Source organism: Spea bombifrons, chromosome 13, assembly GCF_027358695.1.
Source record: "Spea bombifrons isolate aSpeBom1 chromosome 13, aSpeBom1.2.pri, whole genome shotgun sequence".
In the NCBI taxonomy this organism is placed as follows: Eukaryota; Metazoa; Chordata; class Amphibia; order Anura; family Pelobatidae; genus Spea; species Spea bombifrons.
The window spans coordinates 3,293,035-3,311,276 of NC_071099.1; the positions used below are offsets into that span (position 1 = coordinate 3,293,035).

The 18,242-nt window shown below is 41.2% G+C and overlaps 1 protein-coding gene and 1 long non-coding RNA gene across 2 annotated transcripts in view; one reads left to right on the forward strand and one right to left on the reverse strand.

Annotated features, from left to right (window-relative positions):
• Positions 1 to 10,951, reverse strand: part of TNRC6C (trinucleotide repeat containing adaptor 6C) — an 86,790-nt gene extending 75,839 nt beyond the window's left edge. The window contains exons 1-2 of the mRNA XM_053454164.1: positions 10,688 to 10,951; positions 7,862 to 8,032 (exon numbers count right to left, since the gene is read on the reverse strand). Coding sequence (XP_053310139.1) covers positions 7,862 to 7,882 — 21 coding nt within the window. The 5' untranslated portion in view covers positions 7,883 to 8,032; positions 10,688 to 10,951. The remainder of the gene's footprint in view (positions 1 to 7,861; positions 8,033 to 10,687) is intronic.
• Positions 10,952 to 10,960: 9 nt separating this feature from the next.
• Positions 10,961 to 11,703, forward strand: LOC128472101 (uncharacterized). Its single transcript, XR_008346148.1, has 2 exons — positions 10,961 to 11,141; positions 11,552 to 11,703. It is a non-coding gene; the product is annotated as an uncharacterized LOC128472101 (long non-coding RNA).
• Positions 11,704 to 18,242: the final 6,539 nt, after the last annotated feature.

Consider the following 18,242-nt stretch of genomic DNA (forward strand, 5'->3'; position numbering starts at 1 on the left):
TGACAGCTGACTTTTCTGGACTGTAAAAATGTGATTGAACAAGTTTTATATGCCTGCAACACTTGAGTAAGTATTAATAAAATAATATATCTTCGTATTGGCTAACGCTTCCAGTGTCGGATACACGTAGTTAAGCAGAGTGTGGGAACCTCAATTTACAGTGACTTTTAGACCTGATTTTCAGGTATATTGTGGCAAATGTAACATCTTACAACTAAAGTGACGCCATACGATTAATTTATAATTAATAAAATAAAAAAATTGCGTAGCCATGTTTAGCATGACATCCTATACGGATGAGCATACCTGGGAACTTTCCTGGTTTGACCCGGAGATTGCCGGGTGAGCGTTGCTCCTTCGGTTCTCCGGGTCAAGACCCGAATCCTCAGGGTCGCAGAAGCGGGGTCTTGACACGCCCCGCTCCCCGCCCATTTTTTCCTTTAAATGGGGTGTTTCCCACCCACCGACCTCAGCGGGACCCCCCACCAACCTCAGTCTGCAGTCCTGGCCGCGTTCCGCAAGGGAAGGCTCCAGGTAGCCAGAGCCGAGAAGTTCCCATACTGTGCGGGCAGCCTCGGTTTCACCGCGGGGTCACGGGACGTCACGTGACCTTGATACGATTCTGTCTACCAGATCAAAATAGTTTAGAAAGGGCCCTTATGACCTGGAGCGGTGCGGTCCAAGTCAGAAGGAACGTTACAAAACTATTTTGAAGTGGTACGAGAAGACATAAAGAAGAAGGGGTCACACCTGGCCCCCCAGAGGCACGGGCCCCTGTAGTTGTGCCAGTGCATATAACACAGCTAACCGTAACAGAATATGACTAAGTAGCATAATGTTGGAACTGGTGAGCTTTATAAAAAACAAAAAAGGAAATAATAATAATAAATAAATATTATAAATCTGGCATTCTAATGGTTACATTTACCCTTGGCATTGTATCATAACTCAGTCCTCATATTTCATTCATCCCCTGTCGAATGTACACACTAAAAAATAAGGTACACATGCAATCTCAGTAGAGGATAGAAACAGGCAGCATGGTGGCTCCAATCCGTTACTATGGTAACCAAGAGATGAGTCAACACGGAAGAGCAGAGGGAACCTTCCATCCTTCCCAGAGGATATTCAAGAACATATGCCAATTACCTCCTCCCCTTGGCACATCTGCATCTAGATTAGTAGTCTTTATTGTTCACAATGAACATGGCGCGATAGACAGATCTGTCCTCAAAGTTGCAGACATCCTAATTCCTGGCACATTACATAGTAATACATAAAAGTAATTGGCTATTTCAATGCTTATTAGAGACATCCCACCACGCTGGCATAATTATGCTCCCTAGGGGAATCTGTGCAATAGACAGTTAAATAAAATAAGTATCCCCCCCATTTTGTCAAATACCACTGATTATATACATACCTGAGGGGCCTAGACTATAATATTGCTGCACGGCTGCAGGTACTCACCACGGACTTTATATATATATATTGGTATCGGCCGCTATTTACTCCATTAGATTGCTAGTTGGCTCTTTTTGTCGACGCTGTCTTGTGCTTTTCCATAAACATTTGAGGAGGTCGGTATACTGATATGAAGTGTAAGCTGATGGCTAAGCCTGTGACCATTACTCATTATCATTTCTTTACGTTTTTAGTGCATCAAATATTTGTCACCTGTTTTTTTTATATATAAATGTTTGGAAAGATGTAAATGTTGCTGAATATAACAAGAGGAATGCACAGATTGGGTATTGGGAATAACGTGTCTGGATAATTTATTGGTTTTGAGAAAGAGCTCGATGAACTTCATATGATGTGACGATCTGGCTAAACGCGGAAAGGCTTAGGTACGACTGGTAAACAAAATAAATTCTACTGGCACAAATCCATAGGGTTTCCCCTAATTTTCAAGAATTGCGGCCATTTTTGGAAGAATGTTGATTGTACTAAATACACAATTAAATAATTCATATAATATCAAACCAGCAAGCTATTCAGAACTTCTATCCCAAATGATAGTCGGCATCCGTGTCCTGGTTTCCAAGACCTTCTATTTTTTTTCCTGTACAAGGCATAATATGCCTGAAGAAGACACTCAAAGGGTCGCATTCTAATGCAATTCAGATAAAAGTATCACCAAATTTGCTAACATGGGACAATATATCTATAGCTATATCGTCAAGGTCCACCTATGTCGGTAATGTATTGCCGCCTTGAGTTTTACTCATGGTCATAGGATGATGAATTACCTGCATGGCCAAGAGGCAGAACGAGCCTCCTAAAGCTGTGTCCAGCTATGTATTCCATCCTGGACTTACTAGGGCAGCAGGTCCAGGGGGCAACAGTCCTGCTGCTGCAAAAGTGGAGACAGCTCACCCACTGTCGCTGTCCTGCTGCTCAACGGGCCGATTACAAAGGGGATCTCTGATCTCCCCAACTGCCCCATTTACGCTATGGAGGCTGTGGCAAGCCGGCACATCCTCCATAGGATGCACGCCTTTCACAGAGATCCACAATGCTTCTTAAAAGTTAAAATGTGAATAAACCCTCGGCGTTAAGAATACAATGACAGATCTGCTTAGGTTTTTTTGATGCACTAGAAAGCTCAATTGATTTTGAGCAGCACCTTCCAAGGATATATTTTCCAAGTAAAAATACAAAAATACCCAGAGGCCTAGTAGTCCCTGAATCAATCCAGTAATATACTTCTGTTTTTATACTGGTATATTCTAATTAATAATCATAACATTGCTATAGGTTATTATTTGTTAAGACCGAAATGAATTCACACAGCTGGCAGGTATGGTGGTATAGTAACCTACATGCACACCGAACCATAAAGACATCTTGGCAATACAGAGTTTGCCCAGCAGACCGGACATCGACACAACGGACAGACATAAAGTTGACAATATACACATTACTACAACATCATGGTCTCAGTAGTAAGGTACCAACAAATTGATGGGACAAGATGCTAACGACTTCTTCTATTCCAAAAACACATAGCTACAGGCATGTAATTAGCAGGTCAAAGGGAGGTGGGTCGATAGAGATCAATGAGTGCATTTTAAAAATGGTGGCAATAATGGCACAATTTACTCTGTCAAAATTACACAGCCAGAGACAATCTCTAGGAAAGCCAGTCTCAAGGGAGGGCTGGCAACATCAAGCCCAGGGGCAAGCGAAAGCTAGAGGCCCAAAAATATAGTGTTCCAAAACATCTGGCTAACAATGGCAAGGGCAACAATGATCAATGCACATAGCCCAACCATATACACATTTGTCAAAATGGTCAGCTTAAAAGGAGGGCAGAAATGAGACAGCCAGGATGTAAGTTCTGTATAAAGATGACACCCTGGTGGCTATATGTGGAACTGCAAATAAAACACATGGAAAATGCTCAACTCAAAGCAGCCCAGGAGGTAATTGACCCCTTGGCCCCCCCCCCAGCCTACCGCCTATTGGCCATTGCTGCACGCACTTTACTATAAATACCGTCTCTGGATTAAAATAATGACTTGTTCTAGGTCCAGGTCTGTTCTAGTGCTGTAGAATGTCAATAACCATTCCTCTAGAATGTATTATTGTTCACTTCACATCCTCAATGCACTGATTGCCATCGAGCAGCCCCATGAGATCAGCAATGGTGTTGATGAGGTTGTGAATGGCTGTGTTGGCCCTATGCCTGCCCTAGTGACAGTAAGATGTCAAATCCTCATTGTGATGATACAAACTGATTCGTTGCAAAAATGCCAGAAAAGAAGCTGCCTGAACGGTGTGAGCAGCAGCGGGAGAGACATCACCCCGCAGAGTAATTACCAGCAGCGGCATTGTCCTCAATTCCACTCTAACGCTGATGCTGGCTGCCTCTCCACACAGTGAGGATAATGGAAAAGAACTGTTAACCCCTTTGTTATCGATTGATCTTGAAATTGACTGTTGCCCTGCCTAGTATTAAACACAGGGAGTGAAATATAGATAATTACAACCGTGGGCAAAAATAAAAAGTACAGTTTAACCCTGTGAGTACTGCTATAGTTAGATTTAGGTGAAAACCTTATAAGTAGCTTACACTTTACCTATGGAAACCTATATATTTCTTTAGAACATGTTAAGCTATTCAAAGCTATCTAGTTTAAGTCAAATCATGGATGACATAACATGATATAGTAGGGAAAATACAAAAAATAAACTATTAAAGGGTTAAGATTTCAAGAGCCTCTGGGTCAGATCATTTAGAAAGTTCTCTGGTATGGTTATTATTGACACTCTCGCAAATTCTGATATGTAATTTTGTCATGTGACAATTAGTACTTGATATTTCTTATGGTTTTACTTAATTGGTATTTTTTTTTAACAAGGTACAAGTAAACAAGTCAGAAAACAATTGAGTTCTTAAAGAAGAAACATACAGGTCAGTCTCACTTGCCCATCAGGATATGTTTTACCTGGATGCACGTTGTTTATACAAATAACTCCCTGAGATCTTGTATATTTTTGTTACTTTTCAGTGTATTTCTAAGTATTTTTGAAGTTTGGTAAAGAGGCCTAGAATGACCATTTGGCAATGCAGGCACATGCCTGGTGCGTGAGTGCCCAATGATGCCTTCCACGCCCGTATTGCTGCTTATGTGGCAGATATCATCCTTTGGTTGGCATCAGCTTAACATGTGGAGGCGCATGTCCTGAAGGCAGCCACAGGTACCTCATTATACCGGCCACAGGACTTAACTGTCAAGATGATTTTAACCCCCAGTATAGTTCTGATGATAAATATAAAATCGCTTAATTTTAATTTCATATAAAAAAAAAATACCAAAAAAATTGCAGCAATCAAGGTGAATTGAAAAAAAAATCTATTTTAATATTAGGTAAGAAAAAAACACTAGTTTATGTTAAATTCAGAAAATGTATTGGATTTACACTTAGCTGCCACTAGGGGGTGCTACATGTGTTCTATGAACTCAACATACATTTCGATACAGTGTTGTAGTAGAGAGGGTTAATAGATTCACTTGATGGAAGGTAGGATGAATTATTCTGTAACTTACGATGACAAGCACATCCGAGAGGCGTATGTCTTTTGGAGGACATCGTGACGAAGCAGGGTTGCCAGTGTCCTAAATAATTTTTTTATATTAAAGAACGATGGGTTTTAATGATGTCTACAGTAGGTGAATAACCATATATGAATTTATTGGAATTTATCGGCTCATTTGCAGTCGACTAGGGTAAGTCGATCACAGTAACAGAGATTCCATGTTAAATACAGATTTCAGTGAAAATGCAGTTCTCTTGCTATTCTTTTATATTTTCGAGAACGCCATGTCATACCCAGATCCTGCACCATATACCCAATAAGATATTATGAATGCCCTTTCCTTATCTTCTGTAGACCATTTCAAGCGTTGAAGGTGTTTCATTAATTAAGATAATCCCCGACATTCATTTGGTTCCTGACAGGTTACATGAACTCCATCCGGGAAGTGAGTTAATTAATATCACGAGCGCCCATCGTCTTGTCACATTTCTGTCACCGCTGCTGATTTATAAAGAGGTGTAATTAAATTCTCCTAAAGTCCCTTTTGCGTTCTTTACTGTTTAATGTACACCCTGCTGAGAAATCTCATATATTGTAAAGCAGGGATATCAGCTGTAACAGACTCCAGAGATATATTCATCGACACACAAAAGAATCACCAAATAAACTCACGGCGGCAAATAATCTATCATTTGTACATGTAGGATAGTCATATGTCCATTCCTTAAATTAAATATTCAATACCTGAAATGGATAGGGACTACCCACAATCTCGTGTGTCTGAGTTGATGGACGTAGATGTAGAATGTAATAGCCAAGATTAATTTTTTAGGAGCTTGTAAAGAATTACATCAATTTCCTTCAATGGCAGTTCAGCACGCATGCACGCAGTATGGGCTTTAGTGTGCATTATATATATATATATATATATATATATATATATATATATATATATATATATATATATATATATGTGGATTTATCAATACAATGAAATACTTTGATCATTTGATGGTAATATAAACCGTAATTCTTCAAATCCTGATGAGCTATTATTTTTAGTACATAACATTAACTGATTATTAGTGACTTCTTTTCCGGTCATAGTAATCAAAAATGACTCAATTGCTAATATTTTTTTTTTTTTAAAAAAAAAAAACAAAAACCTTTCTAGCGACAGTTTGCTACCTGGGCTATTTCATCAGATCTTGTTGAATTTTACAGCATGATAGGCTGCAGGAAACCATGCTCAACACGCACAGATACTGTTTCAACAATAATAGAAAATCAGTATTTATTTAATATGTTTACTGAAGAGAGGACGCGTTACTATTCTCAGTCAGTTCTTTAGCACCTTATTTTTCAGGATACTTAATAACTCCGCAATGTCCCTTCTTCTATAGTAATGCACTGGGAATCCGCTTTCAGGCATACTTCTCACTTTGTGAAAATATGTAAATTGCCCAAAGTTTTTTAGTACTTTTTTTTGCATGTTGGAGGCCATTTTTCAATGCAAATTGCAACATACATTATTTAGTTACTGGAGTTAGAAGTATTAGACTTTCATCTCATTGTCTTTTTCCTTTGTCTTCCTCTAGCCAACCCAGGAAGCATTCCTGGCCCATGATCAGTCCCATTGTAGAAGCAGCAGCCAATTATACATATAAATAGGGGGGGGGGGGGCACATGTACTAAATTTCTAAATCCAGTTTATACACTGGGATTGAGTCTGATTGCTGCTTCATTTTCGCCAGAATTCAGTTCTACATTGGCCAGTTTGGGGTTTATAATCCGGCTTTGGGAATAGCATGTTCACGCCAGCCTCCATCTCTCTACGCCTGCCATGTCGTGTACACGTGTGGAATAACATTTCTAACATCCTGATTATCTCTCCCCGGTTTGTGCTCTCCTCTCCTCCACAGAAAATGGGACACTTAAGGTAACCACCTAAAAAGGGGTCTATTCACTAAAGGGAGTGGACAGGAGAATTTGTAGAAGGCTTCTGGTTTCCACACCCTCACTTCACGAAATATTATGAAGGCCCGAACTGTATAAGGCATAATTAAAGAAGTCTTCTCACAAATACCTACACAAACACATTAGATGTGTTCTGGAACAAATGGCCAACATGTCTACCCTGCAGGACTCAGGGCAACATGTGTATAATAAATTATAGTAACATTGGATAAATTAGGACAAACTGAGCGTTACTGGAACTGTTATGGATTAATAGTTACAAGAACTTAGTTTTAAACTATAAATATGTTGAGATTTTTAGTGGGGTGGACTGGGTTTGTAAATGACTCCAATTATAACGTATCCTGTCCATACAGTCGCTTGGAATGAAAACTCAGCCCTGGGTATATAATCTCAACATTTATATTAGTAGATTGAGCAGATGCTAAATGTTTCTTCATCTGTGTACCACACTTATAAATTATATGACAAAATAAATATGACATCACAGAAAGATGGGTTCACGATATCTTGGTTTCCAAGGTGGTAAGTAAATAACCAATTGAAATGTATCATTACTGACTCAAAACAGCTTCATATACAGAAAGACATTCTTAAACATTTAATTTGCATAAGGACTAGCGCTGAAAATCCCTATGGCTTGGAAGAGAGTAAATACCGTTCTATTTGTATTAAAGGCACAGCACACGAGAAAGTAACTACAGACAGTAGTGATACAGATTATACACCAGCTGAGGACCATAGATAAATTGTGTATGTTATGTGCCCTCCTCCCTCATCACTTTGTCTTGTTCTATATGGAACCCTGCTGCAAAGAAAATTAGCATAATTACTCACAGTCATTAAGAAGGGCTGCATTACACATGCAAATCAGGAGTGGGGTCCGTGCCAAACCGCATCAGAGTCTCATGCGATCGGTTGCATCATTACTGGGTTGAGAAGAAATGGTATGTGGCAGGCTGAGCTCAGGACCCCAGAGATCTCAGAGACAAACGAATAGGAAGGCACCTATTTGGGGTGGAAAAAATAATCAGTAAGGACGTTACAAGGCAGCTCTGAGAAAACATCATTGGACCACTACCATGGTCATGGATGATACAAACGGCCGCGTTATTAAATTAGATTATTCTTGATATAAAATATAAAAAACTTTCAAACGGGGTTTATGATTTCATATCTGGTTGCATGGGGGGCAAACTGAGGGGGTTGCTAATTAAACAGTAAGATGCAAATAGAAACATTTGATATGGTAGATACAACCCATTTAGCCCATGCAGTCTTTTTTACTGCTGACTCGGGATAGCTGTGTGCCTATCCCACCCATCTTTAAATGTTCAGCTGAGATTCAGTATTTAAAGCTTCTGTTCCATTTAGACATCAACCGAGCTCAACATTTATTGAACGTATTAAGCAAACTCTGATATTCTTGTACTGCTGCACTTTTGTCTAAAGGTTTCATCACAATAAAACAACCCAGATTTTTGTGTATGACAACCTATCGGCCCCTGCTTTTGTGTCACATGATACAATTGAGCAATCCCTGAAAAATGATAACCAAATCAAAGTGTTACATGATTAAATATTGTTGCTTTGAACAGCTTGGCATTCAGTGGTACTAGATACGGTATATTGAGCTGCATTTAATTGCTGGAGGTAAATCTATCACAAGCAATTTAATAGCAATCATGCCGTAAATTGATGATATAAAACAGAGATCCGCTGGAACAGATTCATTAACTGACATAACGCAAGTCACTTCTTTTAATCTCATTTTTTTTCAGTTGTAGCCAATGGCGGAACATGAGTTCAGCTGTCAATGATCCTTCTCCATTTATTGTATCCAATCCATTATAATACACTCACCATTTTATAGGTAAAATTCTACAAAGAAAAAATAAACAGAACATTTTTCACATTTTCATTCATATTTTACACCTTTCTTCTGTGCTGAGTTATTGGGGAAAACTAATAGAATGTGGAACAGACACAAAGCTGAAATTTCCAATTTATATTTACTAAAAATATATAAGTATTTGCTGATCGATTCGGCCCTGTGGCAGTGAATTTGTTATTAATTATTATTCACCATAGATAGCACCTTTCAAGCTGACACCTATCTTCTCCTATCTATGTATCTATCTATGTATCTATCTATCTATCTATCTATCTATCTATCTATCCATACAATAATGCCAGCCATATTTTTTCTGTCATAACCAGGGGTGTATCCTGGGTTAGGCCAACCTGATCCTGTGCTGTATAATAAACATGGTATCTGTGCCATGCTTCTTTAAGAGATGGAGCACTAGCATATGATGTCATACCCCAAGCGATCAGAAGAAAGGACAGAAGCTGCCCTAGTTTAGGCCTAAGTCAAACCCCAGCCTGAATAGAAAACGGGTCATATGTTCTTCTGCTGTACCCCACTTCCTCTTGATTGTGAGCTTCCAGTGTCTTTTTTTCCCCTACATAACAACTTGTCTCTGTCATTCTTAATATGTCATACCCCATGCAATATGCAAAGAGCGGAATATTTGTTGAGCCAGACAGCAACAGTGTCTCAGTTTCTGCTGCTGGTGCCTATGTTTTTGAACAATGTAGATACATTATTTTCTGGCTCTTACAACAAAAAAATGTCTAACTGTCAGAACGCCCTCCTTCCCTTAGACTCTTGTAACCCTCTGTGTCACAGCTGTCTCTGTAACTGCCACAGTTTGCATGAGACAGCTGCCCTATTGTCTGGTATCCCTGGCGTTGTGCCCAGTCTGAACATCAGATGCCCACGGAACCATTCATGCTACATGTAGCTATTTTCTATTGTTCTCCGAAGAGGAAGCACATCCAATGAACAGTCTCGGCAGAGCTTAAAGGGTCAATTGGACGAACGTACTGTCTTGTCTAATTAGGTAAAAATGAGATGCTGGTTTAACATAGGTGGGCATAGGCTAAAGATGTTTAGGGGAATAAGTTGTTGAATAGATGGGGAGTTCATTCTTAAGCCCATATTAATTGCGCTACGTGGACCTCTTGGAATTTTTGGAGGTTAATTAGGAACCAAGAGATGATCCTACAGCAGGCTGGCTGTAACACAGAAATAACGATACACGTTAACACTTTCTGTAAATGTTCATTAACAATATTATTTTCCTGCATAAGAGAGATGAATTCGAATTCTCTAGATTGCAAGCTTACTTGCCCAGTCCTGTTTACCTTATGTCTTAGGTGGTATTGGTTGAGTTGGGTATATTATACCACATCATGCCATATGTAAAGCGCTCCATACATTGGTAGAGCTGTATAAACCAAAGAATGATAATGAAGCAAGGCACTTCGGCACATTCATGGAGAACAGTCTCAATGTAGGTGTTAAAAGCAAATTAAAAAAAGGAATTATGGGCTATAGCGCATGGAAAAAAAAGCCATAAACGGCGGAGTTCCTGAGGTTTTACAGTCGGTTCTATCGGAATCAGGGAGACTGGGTGGGCCAAGCGGCTCCTATCTGCAGTCACATGTTAGGCTGCTGAACAGCTCTTGACTAATCAGGAGCATTACCCCCACCTTCCAAACCATTTTAGTTGTCAGAATAAATTAAAGCAGAAAGTCAGAGAGGAAACATAAAAAGACCACATGCTTAATTAAGAAGAAAAAAAAATCCCTGCTTACCCGTGCTAATTAATTAGCATGAAATTGCCTCCCTCCGTTAGGATGGCGGACGAAAGCAATCTCGCCGTTCCGTTCAGCTGTTACGAAAAGTGTTTCATTTGTGGTTTTCGTAGGCGTAATCTTCCATTTATTACCATTTTCATTTTCTCGTTCACCCTCCCCTTCTGGTCGTTAGGTAAATATTCCGGGGCCCCCCGAAGAGATACGGGAGGATTGGCAGCTCCGGCGTTCTGCTTCCGGTACGACGAGAGCTTGTTAGCGCGTCGGGAGAGATGCGGATGAGTGGGGAATCGGGTCATGTTAAAGGGAGGGGGAAAAGCGTGCGAGGATATTTAGATGAGGGAAAAGAACGCCGCCGTAGAACAATTTGGAACGCAAGTAAACGTTGCCTTATAGCGACCTCAAAGCCCATCTTGGGGTGTCCTCAATTACGGGCGGCCTGTACATGTCAACTGTAAGTAAAAGCTAAGATACATGCGCTTATTTTTTCTGTTTATTGTATATTTAATGTCCTAGAATTAGTTAGGAATAAAAATTTTAATGAAATGGGTGAAATAGAACCAAAACAGGATAGAAACCCATTTGCTTACGTTGAGAAGTTATTAGAAAATATAAATAAATAATATTACTGTAGATAAAAATCTTAATTCAAGAGTAAGTATACAAGTACGTCCTCTGAAATACTGCTGCAAAATCTATTGACATATAATAAGGGTTAGTATAGATTAACTATATTTGTATATATGTCCTAGTCCTTGAACAGCAGAAATCTAAAATACCCCATAGTGGCAGTTATGAATGAACAGAATAGGTTATATCTTTCCCAGTCTGAAATGTGAGTTTATGCTTTATACCCATCTCTAGAAAAGGTTCTTCTGATGCCATTGTCTGCTGCTTGGCAACCAAACGGCAGGATGCTAATGATGCCCTAGTGGCACTATGCCATCTGGAACCCAGCTACTAGGATTCCTCCGGGACTTGGGCATCTCAACAATGGAGCGACAAGGAAAACAAAAGAGGAAGAGGTTGCTTTGGGAGCCGCCATTTTGTAACATTTACAACAAATGGAAAAAAAAACCCCAGATATTTTTCATGAGAAAATGGATGTATACACGGGTACATTTTATGGGCTAATCTTCCCTGACCGCCAGTGGTTTGGATAGGAGGTATTTGTTTTTATGGATTAGGCTCAGCAAATTCGATTTGCATTTACAAGATGATTTCACAATAACAATGAAATTATTCAGCTATAGAGAGATGCTTAGAAGACCCTTTTCAAGACACATTCTTTACTAACACAGAGATGGCATAATATTACAAAATAATGAGGTCTTTAACACCAATGGTCATCATATCCAATCATCAGTAGCTCAGGGTTTGAGATTAACTTCACAAATGCCCAGGTTACTTGCAAATAAATACGTGAGGATAACCAAGAAAAAACAAGAAACTGATTGAACCACCTGTGTTGGTCAGAAGAAATACTTAAAACCGAAACTCAATGGTGGTCTTCAGAATTGGACTGGGAACCACTTGCCTCAACTATGTTCACAGTCATGGTTGGCAGACATCTGGTGAGAATAAAGTGTCTAAAATATTAAAAAAAACTATTCTAACAAATGAAAATGTATAATAGTAGATGAACTAGTGAATGAATGTTTTAGATGTATGAGAAGTAAGTGCATGCGTCAGATCAAACACTGGTGAGGATGATGAATGCAGCTACTGAATGTCCGCAGTGCAGATGATGACAGTGCCGCCATATGCACTTCATAAATAAACAGGGTGGGGAATAATGTGGTCATGACCCCATGCTGGCTGCAAGTAAAGCAAGCGAATGTTATTGCTTCAAAAGACTGAATATTGGCTACGGTTTCTCAAGGCTGCCAGTGAAGTAGCAATGATAACTGTTTGGTCACAACCCTTGGACCATGTGCTGAGCACACACTGGGTGTCAGTGACCACTTCCTGTATGATGAGGTAATAGGGAATAATTGTAGGTTTTGCAAATTACACAGGGGAACCCAGATCAAAAGGCATACTAATCTGTGTCCATTCAGAACAATTTCAGAATCCATTAAAAACAACAACAACAAAAAAAACTATCTCTAACAAAAAAATGTTCCTTCTCCAGCAAGTACCACACAATCTAACAAAGGACAAGTGAGGATCCTCAGAATTACCAGTGTGGATTTCTGTAATTGCTAAATTATACACATGCATTTAATAGTTTCTAATTTAATAGTGTCTAATGATATCCCTGTAACACAATGAATATAAACGCATTACGATGAGCGGGGAGCAGATAACAGCGCCTTCACTGTATTGCGCAATTTGCCTCTTTATGATTTCGGTTTAAATATGGTTTGTGAGAATTTTGTTTACCCTTGAAATTATTCTCTTTAGTTACTAAGCTAATTGCTAGAAGGGGATACCAGTCGTATTCGTACATATCGGTGCCTGGGATGCAAGTGTTGCGTTGCTGATGAAAGGTGCTACCTAGTTTGCACTTGCAAGGCATCCTGCTTAATAGGACATTGCATGATTGGCAGTGGGCTCATCTGAAGAACCCAATGGACTAAAACCATCACATTCTGACTACAATACACACAGATTCTATACCGTGTAGGTTAATGCAGATACTCAGCAAGTACTCTCTAGCAGACTGTTGTGGGTACTGGGCCTTTGGAAGAAATACACCTGATGTAAAGCAGGATCTGAGAGCAAAGGAAAGTAATGTGAGGCACAGCTGGGTTCAATAGGCAGGCTGCAAACAGCAACATTAGTGACAGTCCATTAATTGGCATGGATGATTTGCCAAGTAGCAGAAAAACAGAGTAGGACTTTATATATACCTGGCTAATTGGACAGCAATTGTGGTAACTGGATTCAGGTGTCTGTTTGTTAATGACTTCATGCTTAGAGGCTGCAATTTATCTTGCAACTAAGCTGTGGTATAATAAAATAAAATGCCAGGGCCCCCCAGCAAGACTAATGGAGGCAGAGCCGGCCTTAGGTGTTCTGGCGCCCTGTGCGGACTATTCCTCTGGCGCCCCCCCATCCCCAAAAAAGAAAGGAATAAAAACTTGTAACAAAACCCCAATCACTATATACTACGCCAAACATTGATGTGGTGTAGGCCTACCACTTCATTGTCTGGCTTAGTAGTAGGGATGCACCGAAACGAATTCTGGACTGAAACCGAAAGTGCAGCATTTACCTGGCCAAAACCGAATATGACCCCCCCCACACCATAAAGAAATCTAACACTTTTATTTAAAGTAAGTAACACACCAAAATAGGACAAAACAATTAAATAACAATAATATATATATATATATATATATATATATATATATAATTAACAGCAATCACATTCCTATCATGCCCAGGCATACCCAGATTCCAGGATGTACTCGCAGACTTGGCATGATAGGAGTATGATTGCCCTATCTACCCCTTCTCACTCCCTTCTGCCCTATCTACCCCTTCTCACTCCCTTCTCCCTATCTACCCCCTTTCCCCTGCCTCACTCCCTTCTCCCTATCTACCCCCTCCTACCTATCTACCCTTTCCCTCTTTGAAGTTCACTTACCTTTCAGGAGTCCTGCGGTGGGGGTGCAAGGCCTCTGCCTCCCAGCTCTGCCACTGTATGGAACAGTATAGAGTGATGGGAGTTATGATGTACTTTTAGAGCATAATTAGATCATGAAAAAGACATTGGAAATGGTACAGCATAACACCCATCACTCTCACACACTTACCAATCCACACATATACCAATCCACACATATACCAATCCACACATACACCAATCCACACGTATACCAACCCACGCGTATACCAACCCACGCGTATACCAACCCACGCGTATACCAATCCACGCGTATACCAATCCACACATATACACTAATCCACACACATACCAATCCACACACATACCAATCCACACACATACCAATCCACACACATACCAATCCACACACATACCAATCCACACACATACCAATCCACACACATACCAATCCACACACATACCAATCCACACACATACCAATCCACACACATACCAATCCACACACATACCAATCCACACGTATACCAATCCACACGTATACCAATCCACACGTATACCAATCCACACGTATACCAATCCACACGTATACCAATCCACACGTATACCAATCCACACGTATACCAATCCACACGTATACCAATCCACACGTATACCAATCCACACGTATACCAATCCACACGTATACCAATCCACACGTACACTAATCCACACATATATACCAATCCACACATATATACCAATCCACACACATATATACCAATCCACACATATATACCAATCCACACATATACCAATCCACACACATACCAATCCACACACATACCAATCCACACATACCAATCCACACATACCAATCCACTCTCACTCTCACTGAATGCTTTCCTACCTTTCCTCTTTTCTCCTTACAGCTTATTTTCCTCCTCTTCTTCAGTTCTTCTGTCCTCTCTGTCTTCTTCCGGGTCAGAGGGCATGGACAGCGGTGGGCGCGGCTTCAGTGCTCTGCGCCGGGATCTGACAACAAACCCCGGCGCACAGCAGCTGTTGCCGCACGGATCACAAGGGAGCGATATCGGAGGTCTTTAACAGACCTCCGGCTCCCTTGACCGATTTTAAGCCAGGTTCAAGGGAGATCCTTGAACCGGCTTAAAATCACTCAGGGGAGCCGGAGGTCTGTTAAAGACCTCCGATACCGCTCCCTTGCGAGCCTGCTCCTCCAGCGGCGGACATTACTATCCGTCTCTGGAGGGGTGCCGGGTGCCCCTCCTGATGAGCGGCACCCGGTGCGGACCGCCCCCCCCGCTAGGTACGCTACTGGCGGCAGCGGACCCCGCGGCGGCGCCCCCTGGAGTGTGGCGCCCTGTGCGGTCGCACAGGTCGCACACCCCAAAGGCCGGCCCTGAATGGAGGGAGCCTCCAAGCTCCTACGCACACAGTCACATACTTGCACAGAAACACTAACACACTGTAACATACTTACATACACTAACATATTTATTCACACACACACACACAGTTACATACTAACATTCTTCAACACCCAAGAACATACTAACATACTTGCACATAGTAATATACTTACACAGATACACACAGTAACATACTTATATAAACACTAACACATACTAACATATTTATACACACAGTAACACAGGGCTTGACAAATTTGTTGGGAATCTAGGCGCCAGGTAAAAAAGTTAGGAGCCAGGATTTTTTTAAACTAACACTTGGTCAGGAGTGATCTGATCATCATCAGCCCACTTACTAAACTCACAGCGCTTGACCTGGAAGCACCCTGGACTTTCAGGTCAGTGCTGTTTTTTTTTTTAATTATTTTTTTTTTTTAAACTCTTTCGATGCTGATGTTCCATTGGAGCACAGCATTGATTGATATTTAGTCCCCACAAGCTTGTGGGGACAAATGTTAACCCCTGCAATGCCAAGAATGTGTCATACACAATTGTGGCATTGAAGGGGTCAACGCTGCACTGTCGCTCTCATGGAGCGATCAGACAGCAGGGGGGTGTTGGGGCTGGTCTCCACTCATGTGGAGACCAAAGAACCCTCTCCCCCTGTCCCTGAAGCTGCCTCTGGCAGCTGGGACTCAATTGCTGGTCTATAGACCAGCCACTGCAGGGGGAGTCTTTGATGATTGCTGTAGGCTTCCATGCCTACAGGAATCATCAAAGGGCTTGTGGGGGCTCGTTTTTGCTGTTGCTGGTCTGCCTGGGCTTCCAGGCAGACCACCAGCAGCAGAGCCCCGTACAAAACGGGAATTAACCCCTAAATGCCGCGATCGCGGCACTGAAGGGGTTAACGCTGCACTGTCGCTCTCATGGAGAGATCAGGCAGCTGGGGGGTGTTGGGTCAGGTCCCCACACTTGTGTGGGGACCCAATCAACACACAACCCCCTTCCCTGAAGCTGCCTGTGGCAGCTGAAAACACGATTGCTGGTTTTGCAGCAGCCGCGTTTTCAGCCTACAGGCTCACTCCGTGGGAGTGATCTCAGGCTCGGGGGCGGGCTCTGAGTGGCTGTGCTGTCTGCCCAGACTCCTGGGCAGACAGAAGCATCAGCGACCCCGTGTGGTGACTCAGCCTCTTACATCCACAATCTTTTCTGGATGTAAGAGGCTGACAAAACCTAGGCGCCAGGACAAAAATCTCTGTCGCCATGGCGACCTGGCGCCTGGGATTTGTCGAGCCCTGCAGTAACATGTTTACAAACACACACACACACACACATTAACATACTAACATTCTTCAATACACACTAACTAAAGTACTTACACACACAGTAATATACAAAAAACAAAAACTGTCTGCGCTTCTCACCCTAATAAAATTGGCAACAAATATATAAACATAATATAAATGAGAGGTTATGGTTATATGAATTGGCCAAAGCATAATTAAGCTCACCCGCCACGTCAAGGCACACTCTCAATAGGGTGAGAACCTACTCTCACCTCCTATGTAGTGGACACACAAAGCAGTTTATACTGCTACCAAAACCTTATTAATGTGTTGGGGGAGGTGCAATTAAACCTCCTCCCCATTAACCCCTGGACAGCAAGCTGCAACCAGACTGATGAGGAGCCAACAACCTCAAATATGTGCAAATATTTACACACAGTAATATACACAGACACACAGTAACATATTTACACACACTAACGGACTTACACACACAGTAACCTACCGGTATTTACACACACACTGAAACATTCCTTCCCACCTCTGTTGTCTACTAGTCGCTGACATCTCTTCTTCTACTTTGTGGTGCTCACGTGGTGGATATGTCTGTCATAATAACATCATATCCCGGGAGCTCAGACTCCACATGCGGGGACTGAAGGAGCGTATCTCTGGCCCAGCGGTATGCACAGCCTGGGGTGGGGAGGGGTTTGGTAGGGCCACATTGGTGTTAACACTATCAATATGCCATGTTTTGATTCCACATTTCTGTTCATTTTTTTTTTATATTGATATGATTGACCCCATCATATTGTAATACCCTGGAGTCTTCTCCTTACATAGAAAGAAATGGAAACAGAATTTGGCAGCAGATTAGAATCATGCGGCCTACCTTGTCTGAAACTGAGCTAGATTTACTAAGTGTGGGGGGAAGGGTAAATGCATCTCCTATTCTATTTTCCAAAGTATCATTTAAAATCTGATAAATGTGCTCCATGGAATTTCGGAAGATGGAAAATATTAAATTCTGCCCTAAGAAGACACTTAGAGGAACATGAGGCACAAACTTCTCTTTAAAGTTAGTTTAACATCAGTTAAATTCAAGTGACTTTAAAGTTCGCAATGTTAAAACAGGTTTTTGTTCAATATAAAGCCAACAGTATACTCTATTTAGTGAATAAGGCTGTTGGTGATGGTTCAGTTATCCTACACAAAAAGTTGGCTCTTTTCTTGGTAAGTCAAAATACTTAAATACATGTTGCTTAAATCCCATAAGAAAAAGATAA